The sequence below is a fragment of the Xenopus laevis genome, chromosome 2L (assembly GCF_017654675.1).
Source record: "Xenopus laevis strain J_2021 chromosome 2L, Xenopus_laevis_v10.1, whole genome shotgun sequence".
Taxonomy (NCBI): domain Eukaryota; kingdom Metazoa; phylum Chordata; class Amphibia; order Anura; family Pipidae; genus Xenopus; species Xenopus laevis.
This window is the reverse complement of record NC_054373.1, coordinates 70,782,073-70,794,165: the sequence shown is the minus strand read 5'-3', so window position 1 is coordinate 70,794,165 and position 12,093 is coordinate 70,782,073. Positions and strand designations below refer to the sequence as shown.

General features: G+C 39.0%; 1 protein-coding gene across 1 annotated transcript in view; it reads left to right on the top strand.

The window, feature by feature from the left end:
- LOC108708146 (contactin-2) overlaps positions 1-12,093 on the top strand; it is a 352,213-nt gene that overhangs the window by 197,380 nt on the left and 142,740 nt on the right. The window contains exons 11-12 of the mRNA XM_018246539.2: positions 8,408-8,558; positions 9,890-10,017. Of these exons, the coding sequence (XP_018102028.2) occupies positions 8,408-8,558; positions 9,890-10,017 (279 nt within the window). The remainder of the gene's footprint in view (positions 1-8,407; positions 8,559-9,889; positions 10,018-12,093) is intronic.

The following is a 12,093-nucleotide window of genomic DNA, read 5'->3' as shown; positions in this document are numbered from 1 at the left end:
GTGCATTTTAGAAAATTCCGGTTGATCTGCCAACAGTACCAGGAAAGACCATGAGACAAATTCTTTTTGGTCATAGAGATAGATAATAAAACTGAAATCAGGGCATGGTCAGAATAATTCATGGCATCTATTTCTGCTTTTACAGCTTTACCTATTAGTTATTGGAAATTAAAATATATTCAGTTCTGGTACCAAATTGTATTGAGAGGAAAATTTTTTTTTAACTACCTATCTGCCAGTTGATCCAGAGGAAGGCAAAAAAAACCCATCTGAAGCCTCTCCAATTCCTTCCTGACTCCAAAATGCCAATCGGACTAGTCCCTGGATCAACTTGGACCATGAGCTATTTCCCATAACCCTGTATTCCCTTACTTGCGAAAAAGCTATCCAACCCCTTCTTAAAGCTATCTAATGTATCAGCCTGTACAACTGATTCAGGGAGAGAATTCCACATCTTCACAGCTCTCACTGTAAAAAACCCTTCCGAATATGTAGGCAGAACCTCTTTTCTTCTAATCAGAATGGGTGACCTCATGTTAGCTGGAAAGACCTACTGGTAAATAAAGCATTAGAGAGATTATTATATGATCCCCTTTTATATTTATACATAGTTATCATATCACCCCTTAAACACCTCTTATCCAGCGTGAACATCCCCAATTTGGCCAGTCTTTCCTCATAGCTAAGATTTTCCATATCTTTCATCAGCTTAGTTGTCCTTCTCTGTACCCTCTCAGAGAGGGTTGTCCTGTTTGAGTGATGGAGACCAAAACTGTACAACATATTCTAGATGGGGCCTTACCAGTGCTCTATACAGTGGAAGAATGACCCCCTCCTCCAGTGACTCTATGCCCCTTTTAATACAGATCAAGACCTTATTTTCCCTTGATTCTGCTGACTGGCATTGCTTGCTACAGCCAAGTTTATCATCTACAAGGACTCCAAGGTCCTTTTCTATAATGAATTTGCCTAGTGCAGTTCCATTAGGGGTATAAGTGGCTTGGATATTTTTACATCCCAGGTGCATGACTTTATATTTATCAATATTGAATCTCATTTGCCACTTAGCTGCCCAGATTGCCAGTTTGTCAAGATCGTGTTGCAAGGATGCCACATCCTGGATGGAGTTAATTGGACTGGATAGTTTTGTGTCATCTGCAAACACTCTTAAAGACAACACCCGCCCCTAAGTTATTAATGAACAAGTTAAATAAAAGTGGACCCAATACCGAGCCCTGGGGGACCCCACTAAGAACCTTACTCCAAGTAGAGAATGTACCATTAACAACCACCCTCTGTACCGGATCCTATAGCCAGTTTCCTATCCATGTGCAAACTACTTCATTAAGCCCAACAGACCTTAGTTTAGAAAGCAGTCATTTGTGGGGCACAGTATCAAACGCTTTGGCAAAATCCAAATAGATCACATCTACTGCCCCCCCACTGTCCAGCATATTACTTACCTCATCATAAAGGAGGTTCTCTAACAATGTAGGGCATGTGTAGCAGTATACTATAGAGTGAAAAATGCATGTGATTTTGCCTTCCCATTGACTCCAATGCAATTCAGCAGATTATACAAATTTGCGAATTTTGAAACACAAAGCCCCAAAGCAGAAAAAAAGTGCCACAAAAATGTTGCGCAACAAAATATTTGTGACAAAAAAAGTTTCACAAAATTTCCACTGCTTAACTATTGGAAGCCACAGGCCTATGCTCTTCAGTTACTCTGGTATAAATCCCATCAGGCTCTGGAGTTTTCTTTTTTTTCAGAAATTCCAGTATATTTTCCTCTTGTGTCAACCAGTACCACAAGTACACATAGCATTAGAGAAGCTCTTCTCCATAAGAATTTGTCTACCTTTTTTCCCATGAAATCCTACCTGATTAGTAACGTTTGTAAAGAGCCCTGTCCGGGAATGAATCCTCTTACAATATTTAAGACAGTGCTCTTTCCACGTACATATAGTAACACCAAGACAAATAGGCTTTAGTTTAGAACAGAGGTTGCCTAACTTTTTTGGCTGTAGCCCCTCTTTAAACATTTAAGCAGGCTTCCACGATCATTATATCCACTATCCAGTCACAGCACTGGTGGGGCTTAAAAGGGGATATTTTATCTATGTATGTGTTCATCCATTGGTAATGCATTGTAAACATACTGTAGTGATAATCAGCTTCAAAATATCTGTAGTTTTGTGCCTTACTTGTGTTGCTTTTAATATTCTCCTTTATGTAAATATATTTGTGAAAAATGTAATCGACTAAGTGCCATATTTATCAGTAAAGATAAAGTAAAGTGATAAATGTTGGAGGGTGTAGGGGTGCACCAGCTGTATTTCAGTTTCCTACTGAGAAAAAATTGTGTCAAACAGATTTACTATGATTAACCCTTTAAGTGCCAGCAGAATTTCACATTTTGGTTACACGAAATGCCAGCCGTTTTTGAAACATTTTGTGCTCTCTCAATTTAGGGGCATTTTCTGAGGGGAAACCTATAGTTTACCTAGGAAAACTATACATTGTTTTTTTCGGTAGAAACTGAGCTTTCTAAATCTGCCTGAGTTTTCATGTATTTCCACCTGTGCAAAAAAATTTATAGTGCTAAATACCAAAAAAAAAAATGAAAAATTACCATTTTTCATCGTATATCAATTTATACCAGAAAAATATTTATTTTTACGGATGAAAATCCAACTGATTTGGAAAGCCTTATGTCTCTCGAACGTGCCAATACCAGATATGTATAGTTTTAGGGAGATTTAGGACTTCTGTACAGCAAAAACTCCCTGCAGTATATTACCGAATTTTGAAAGCACTAAGGCAGAAAACGGCATGCTTTAGATTCCAAGGCAAAAAATCCTGAAACCGTATGTTTACCCCAGAAAACCATACATTTTTGAAAAGTACACATTCTGCCGATTACAAAATGGGTAACTATGTCTCTCTACTCCCAACTACCAAACATAAAAGCTTGTCTGAACATAGCGGTTTTTCTAAAAAAAATTCTGAAAAATCATTTCAAAGGTTTTATTTTGCTGCTCCGCATATCCCAAACTATATTAGGTACCAAGAAAACGCACCTGAAATATGATTGCCAGGGGTCCACTGAACAGTTTGATACCCATTATGCATAGGTTTACCAAAGTATCTGGCATTTAGAGGCACCAATATGAAGTTAGCACATCCAAATTGTTCTGGACTTTACTTCAGCTACTGTAAAATCAACACATTGATTGCATTTTTTGTGGGGTAAAAACACAGAAATATATGTTTACCCCCCAAAGCCATATATTTTTGGAAAGTACACATTCTACAGAATCTAAAATGGGTACCCATGCTTTTCTGCTCCAAACTACTGAGTCGCAAGGCTTTCTCAAAGTTGTCGGTTTTGGTGAAATATCTGAAAATTGCCTCAAAGCTTCAACTTCCCAGCACCATATCACCCATGTATCATTATGTACTAAGAAAAAGCACCCTAAATATGATTGCCAGGGTTCCTCTGAACATTTTGGTGGCCATTGTTCATAAGTTTACCAAAGTATCTGGCATTTAGAGGCCCCAAAATGAAATACAAACAGTCCTGTGGGTAACGTTATCTAATGAAAAATCAACACATTGACTGCATTTTTGTGGGGTAAAAACACAGAAATATATGTTTACCCCCCAAACCCATATATTTTTGGAAAGTACACATTGTACTGAATCTAAAATGGGTACCCATGCCTTTCTGCTCCAAACTACTGAGTCGCAAGGCTTTCCCAAAATTGTTGGTTTTTGTCAAATATCTGAAAATTGCCTCAAAGCTTCAACTTCCCAGCACCATATCACCCATGTATCATTACGCACCAAGAAAAAGCACCCTAAATATGATTGCCAGGGTTCCTCCAAACAGTTTGGTGGCCATTGTTCATAGGTTTAACAAAGTTTCTGGCATTTAGAGGCCCCAAAATGAAGTTAGCGCATACAAATAGTCCTGTGGGTAACTTCAGCTAATGAAAGATCAACACATTGACTGCATTTTTGTGGGGTAAAAACACAGAAATATATGTTTACCCCCCAAACCCATACATTTTTGGAAAGTACACATTCTACAGAATCTAAAATGGGTACCCATGCCTTTCTACTCCAAACTACTGAGTCGCAAGGCTTTCCCAAAATTGACGGTTTTTGTGAAATATCTGAAAATTGCCTCAATACTTCAACTTTCCAGCATCATATCGCCCATGTATCATTACGTATCACAAAAAAGCACCCAAATTGTGATTGCTAGGGGTCCTCCAAACAGTTTGGTGCCCACTGTGCATAGGTTTACCAAAGTATATGGCATTTAGAGGCCCCAAAATGAAGTTAGCGCATACAAATTGTCCTGTTGGTAACTTCAGCTAATGAAAAATCAACACATTGACTGCATTTTTGTGGGGTAAAAACACAGAAATATATGTTTACCCCCCAAACCCATATATTTTTGGAACGTGCACATTCTACAGAATCTAAAATGGGTACCCATGCCTTTCTGCTCCAAACTACTGAGTCGCAAGGCTTTCCCAAAATTGACGGTTTTTGTGAAATATCTGAAAATTGCCTCAATACTTCAACTTTCCAGCATCATATCGCCCATGTATCATTATGTATCACAAAAAAGCACCCAAATTGTGATTGCCAGGGGTCCTCCAAACAGTTTGGTGCCCACTGTGCATAGGTTTACCAAAGTATATGGCATTTAGAGGCCCCAAAATGAAGTTAGTGCATACAAATTGTCCAGTGGGTAACTTCAGCTAATGAAAAATCAACACATTGACTGCATTTTTGTGGGGTAAAAACACAGAAATATATGTTTATCCCCCCAAACCCATATATTTTTGGAAAGTACACATTCTACAGAATCAAAAATGGGTACCCATGCCTTTCTGCTCCAAACTACTGAGTCGCAAGGCTTTGCCAAATTGTTGGTTTTTGTGAAATATCTGAAAATTGCCTCAAAGCTTCAACTTCCCAGCACCATATCACCCATGTATCATTACCAGCATATAGCATCCTAAATATAAAAATAGGGGTCTACTAAACAGTTTGATGCCCAATGTGCATAGATATACCAAACTATGTGGCGCACAGAGACCCCAAAATGACAATATGTATAGACATTTTCACGGCTGACGCGCTGGCTGCTGCAATATAACCACCCGGTGTGTGTATTATGCGACATTAGACCCCCTAACAGTACAGAGACCCCAGAAAACCATATATTTTCAGAAAGTACACATTCTGACTAATCCAATATGGGTGAATAAGTGTTTCTACTGCAAACTGCCAAACTGCAAAGCAATGCAGAACGTAACGGTTTTTATCAAATTTCTGAAAATCGTCACAAAGCTTGAATTTTACCCCATTATATGCCCCACATTTTGTAACGTATCAGCATAAAACATCCTAAATATGAACGCCAGGGGTCTACTGAACACTTTGATGCCCGTTATGCATAGATATTCCAAACTATGTGGCGCACAGAGACCCCCAAATGACAATAGTGTCTATACATTTTCACGGCTGACGCGCTGGCTGCTGCAATATAAGCACCTGGTGTGTGTATTATGCGACATTAGGCCCCCCTTACAGTACAGAGACCCCAGAAAACCATATATTTTCAGAAAGTACACATTCTGACGAATCCAATATGGGTAAATAAGTGTTTCTACTGCAAACTGCCAAACTGCAAATCAATGCTGAACGTAACGGTTTTTATCAAATTTCTGAAAATCGTCACAAAGCTTGAATTTTACCCCATTATATGCCCCACATTTCGTAACTTATCAGCATAAAACATCCTAAATATGAACGCCAGGGGTCTACTGAAAACTTTGATGCCCAATATGCATAGATATACCAAACTATGTGGCGCACAGAGACCCCCAAATGGATATACAGTAGATAAAATTTACAAGGCAAAACAAAATAAGGCAGTAAAGAGCGAAATGCAAAAAAATCCAATAGAACCACAAAAATCAATGTTTTTTTTTCCAGACTAGTGTTATCAGCCGTCAGATTTTTATTTTAGCTGGGCCATATAGGTTATACGGCTAGAAACAAGTGAACACAACATATGCAGAGCTGAAAATGCAATAAAATGGCTAAAAATGCAATAAAATGGCAAAAAATGCACCAAAATTGCAATATAAATAACATACAAAAGGTATTGCACAGTACGGTTAGCGAATACGCTATTCGTAATGGCAATAAAACATTTTTTTCAGCCAAAAAAAGAGACGATGCGATAAGAAAAAAAAAAAAAAGCCACAATGCCATGTATGTGCGTGTGTACAATTGGTAAATTACATGTTATGTGCGCATGTGTGCTTGTGCACATGTGTGTGAGTGCAGTGAGTGTAAGTGACCCCCCCAATCCCAAAAAATGTATGTGTAAGTGTGTGTAAGTGTGAATCTAAGTGTGTATTACTGTAATAAGTGTGTGTTGGTGTGTTTGTGTGTGTAATTATTGCACTAACCTGAAAATGTCGCTGGAGACTGTTGCAGACGATCTGGAAGGGCCCCAGGAAGACATCTGCGACGTGAATCCTGAACCTGTGCTGTGGGGGCGGAGCTGGACGGCACAGTACAGGCTGCAGCAGCAGGACACGTAAGTGACACGTGCCTGCTACTGTTTTGGGGCCCCTGGGCGATCGCGCCCCAGGGGCCACTCGATCCCCTGCTCTGCTCGTTGCCTAGGGGCAGGGGATCGAGGAGGAACGGAGCGAGCGGCTCTAACAGCCGCTCCTCCGCTCGAGAACCCGTAAGTGCTGCAGAACGTAGAATCTACGTTCTGTGGCATTTCAAGTTACTTTTCCACAGAACGTAGATTCTACGTTCTGTGGCACTTAAAGGGTTAAACTAAATGTGGGGCTGATTGGAGATGTGAAGAACTTCATTAACTAATAACTGTCAAGCTTCACCACTGGAGTGTGACTAGCAGGTAGCAACCTATGTGCTGGATAACCTGAAGTATAACCTGAAATGACTAGATCAAGACTGAAAGTCATAATAAACTAAATGGCAGACATGCACCACAGTGTATTTCCTGTGGCAATCCACCCTCGGAGGGGAAGAAGCTTTGTGGGGCATGCCCTTAAGAAGCTGCCACATCCTCTTCTTCTGATGATAAAATGCTGGCAGAAGAAGAGGCTGATCTTCAGTTTCCTTCTGTTTCAGAGGTAGAAATTCCAGATGATGTTGCTTCTACCTCACATTTTAACTTAGAGCTTTTGCAGCCTCTTATTTCAGAAATTAAGTTAATTTTAGATCTCGATGCTCCCAGGGGCGCTCAACCAATGAGGCGAGTTGAGACACACTCCTCAGGTGGCAGCGCCCCCCTGCCAGGGGCAGCAAAATTCCGCTCCTGGTAAGACCTGAATTTACGGTTTTCAACATGGAAATTTGGCTCATCTAGTGCACAATCTAGAGCACAATAGCAATGTGGACCTGGCAAAATGAAGACCGCCTCGTGCAGCAAATGGGCAGGATTGCCCCTGGATGCTCCAGTAGAGAAAGAAGCTAAGAAACCCTTTATTTCCTTTTCCAAACATGCTTTTCCATTCCATAAAGTTTTGATGAAAGTGATGAAGGATGATTGGTTGATTCCTGCCACCATCATTGATCAATCATCAATCTGCATTTAGCAGTGACATGATGCAGTAAGATTAGAATTTATTTGGATTGCTCCAACTCTATAAAAGTTCCATGCTACGGAAATGGAACAAGATACTAGCTATGATCCAGACAGCATAAAGTATTAGTATTGCCCTTTATTACATAGTTTCTGCATGTTGAAATTGAGGTTGAAAAATGTGGTATGTCCACAAATGTTGATCCAAGGTACTCCCCCCCCCCGTCATGGACGGGTGGAGTAAATGCATTGTTTTTGCCAAACATTCTCAGTTTATCTAATGTTGGACATACACCAGAAAGAAGGTCACCAAATGAGTGGATATTTCATTATTTGGCCACTCAAATGATGGGCCAAAATGTTTGGTCCTGAGCCAAATAATTATATCTTTATACTGAGCCAATAATATAGCACCACCTCATCAATGTTTGTTGAAATGAATGGAATATAATGCTCTTCGTGTCTTTTGTGGTTTCATGCGTTAACTGCGTTCATTTCCACATTTACATTTTTTCTAAAGAAAATCCCTTTTTCGAAAGCAAGTGATGCAAGAAAATGTAAGTGAGATTAAAAGCTGTTCTTCGACTACAAAATTAATGTCAATGTAATGTACTTTTTTTGTTATATTTAGATATGCAAAGAAAAAAAACTTAATCCGAGTCTTCCTTTTACTTTCTGTTGTGAAATTTGAATGTTTTTGCTGCAACTGCACTCATATAACATTTTTTGTGGGGGGTTTCTATTCTGCAGCTTTGGCTCCAGATTTTCGCCTCTCACCAGTAAAGCGCCTGATTCCTGCAGCACGAGGTGGTGAAGTCATTATACAGTGTAACCCACGGGCAGCACCTACGCCATTAATTTTGTGGAGCAAGGGGACAGAACTTTTGCGTAACAGCAGCAGGTACTATGATTTTAGGTTTAGAATTATAACAATGTACAAAATAGGGGGGTTGTGGAAGCACTCATAAGGCTAAATCAAAGTATATTTAAGTATAATGGAAGTGCTACTTACAATGCACTTCCCTGGGCCCCTGTCTCATAAGCAATTCAGTATAAATGCAAGTGCATGTGTTTACAGAAACAGGGGTTTTTTAGTTACAAAGTTATGATCATAAAGTTGAAAAGCCACCATACCACGTCAAGGTAAACCCCATATGGCGGTCCCTAACTTATTTATTCTCAGGTCATAATATAAAAAGACAATTCTCTGCATAATAGCATTACCTGTATTCAGTGTTTGTGGAACATTGGTTTCAATCTGGAGCCTAGATCCTCCCCCGCCAGTTAAGGCTTTTAAGAGAGAGAGATTGCCCAAACCAACGCCCATATTTAAAAGCATAGGACCACCATTAGTATATAGGGGTGGGTATGGGGTGCTATTAAAAACCACATGAAGCTAAGCCACAGCTTCAGGCTAATACAATGTACAAAATAGGGGGGTTGTGGAAGCACTCATAAGGCTAAATCAAAGTATATTTAAGTATAATGGAAGTGCTACTTACAATGCACTTCCCTGGGCCCCTGTCTCATAAGCAATTCAGTATAAATGCAAGTGCATGTGTTTACAGAAACAGGGGTTTTTTAGTTACAAAGTTATGATCATAAAGTTGAAAAGCCACCATACCACGTCAAGGTAAACCCCATATGGCGGTCCCTAACTTATTTATTCTCAGGTCATAATATAAAAAGACATTTCTCTGCATAATAGCATTACCTGTATTCAGTGTTTGTGGAACATTGGTTTCAATCTGGAGCCTAGATCCTCCCCCGCCAGTTGGGCAATCTCTCTCTCTTAAAAGCCTTAACTGGCGGGGGAGGATCTAGGCTCCAGATTGAAACCAATGTTCCACAAACACTGAATACAGGTAATGCTATTATGCAGAGAATTGTCTTTTTATATTATGACCTGAGAATAAACAAGTTAGGGACCGCCATATGGGGTTTACCTTGACGTGGTATGGTGGCTTTTCAACTTTATGATCATAACTTTGTAACTAAAAAACCCCTGTTTTTGTAAACACATGCACTTGCATTTATACTGAATTGCTTATGAGACAGGGGCCCAGGGAAGTGCATTGTAAGTAGCACTTCCATTATACTTAAATATACTTTGATTTAGCCTTATGAGTGCTTCCACAACCCCCCAATTTTGTACATTAGAATTATAACAATTCACAATACCTAATCAGTGTAGTGAATGAACTTTTTCCCCCCTTCTTTATATTTCTGCAGAGTAACGGTCACTGCAAATGGGACATTAATCCTAAGGAACATTTCTCACTCTGATGAGGGGAAATACACCTGTTTTGCTGAAAACGTAATGGGGAAGTCAAACAGCACTGGGGTCCTAAGCGTGAAAGGTAAATTAAATTCTAACATAATCATTCTAAAAATAAATGTACCAAATATGAAGATTTTTTTAGCAGGGAAGCATTGATAGAAATAAGAGATATTAAGTTTGTAGCAAGATGTAAAACATTGGAGTAGCTTTATCAAAGAGTGCAACACCGCAATTCATTTCTATGGGATTTTTAAAGGCGTATTTAGCAAATGGTGAACTTTCACAATCACCCTTTGATAAATATGCCATTAAAAATCCCATAGAAATGAATGGAGAGAGGTGGTATTTCATTATGCGGACTGTGGAGATCTCTAAATTCACTCTTTGATAAATCTACCCCAAAGTGTTGGATGTAACATTTTACATTCTCTGGATTTGCAGTTACATACCAGAAATGGTTTTAATGGCCCATTAATACTAGGCGATTTAAATGACATAAAAGCATTTATGCTTAAGAGCTTAGAGAAGTGCAAAGTGCAAAACATCTGTGCAATCACCACGGATTTTTTTTACACAAAATACAACATTCTGACTGAGTACATTTATACACTCCTAGCTAAATTCATTTTGATTTATAAAAACATTCATAACTTTTACAGTTATTTAATACAATAACAACATAGGTGGCAGCCTCAGTTTTAATTAAAATCGGCTTATCACATTATTTAGTTATCAGGCACACACTTTCTCCATCCTATGTCCTCCCACAAACATGGTTACAGCCAATGTTCTTAGCTCAGCCAATCATATGCAAATACTACAGGTAAGCTGCTGCCTACCAATTAATTTTATTACTGGCACTGCAGGCTTTCCTTCAAATTCCCAGTAGTTCCTTCTTATATCAGTGTGCAGGTCGTTTGATATTCTGTCTGTTTCCATTCTGTCTGCTCATCCAAGCCATTCTTAAAGGCATTAACTGAATCAGCCATTACAACATCACCTGGCAGTGCATTCCACAACCTCACTGTCCTGACCGTGAAGAACCCACTACGTTGCTTCAAATGAAAGTTCTTTTCTTCTTGTCTAAAGGGATGGCCTCTGGTACGGTGATCCTTTTTATGGGTAAAAAGGTCCCCTGCTATTTGTCTATAATGTCCTCTAATGTACTTGTAAAGTGTAATCATGTCCCCTCGCAATCGCCTTTTGAACCTCATTTTCCAGTTTGCTGCCCAGTTTTCTTAGACAAATCACTCTGCAAAGTGGCAGCATCCTGCATGGAACCTATAGTTCTGTACAATTTAGTATCATCTGCAAAAATAGAAACAGTACTTTCAATGCCCACCTTCAGGTCATTAATAAAGAAGTTGAAAAGCAAGGCACCTAGTTCAGAGCCCTGTGGTACTCCACTAACAACACTGGTCCAATTAGAAAATGTTCCATTTTCCACCACTCTTTGTAGTCTATCTTTTAGCCAGTTCTTTATCCAGGTACAAATACTATGTTCCAGGACAACATTCATTAATTTAACCAGTAACCTTTTGTGTGGCACTGTATCAAATGCTTTAGCAAAGTCTAAGTAAATCACATCCACTGCCATCCCAGAATCGAGGTCCCTGCTTACCTTCTCATAAAAAGAAATTAAGTTAGTCTGGCAAGATCTATTACGCATAAAACCATGCTGGCATACACTCATAGTATTATGATTTGCTATAAAGTCCAGTATCTTATGTTGTTGGAATCAAATTTACAAACAATATCTTGGCCTATCTGAAGCAGTCAGTGTAGGGAAACTGTCCACTCTTGCTCCCTTCTGCAAACACCCATGTATATACCAATGTATAAATGTCAATGCAGTGTGAAGTACCGTAACCCTAACCTTAAATTGAATAAGAAATTAAGAAAAATATCACTGATAAAAAGCAATAGTAGTATTGTATAGTATGGTATTGTAGCTGCTCAAGTTAGTTGATACATGACCTTAAAAATGAATACTGACACTAAAAAAAATTATTTACAAAATATTAATGTACATAAAATGTTACCTATAGTTTATGTTGATTGTTTATTGCTGAGGTGTCTGCTTTTGTAGGTAATAGTTAATAAAGACACACAAAGGCATCACGGTTTGCAAGAGTTATCTTAAGTCAGTTTGCAC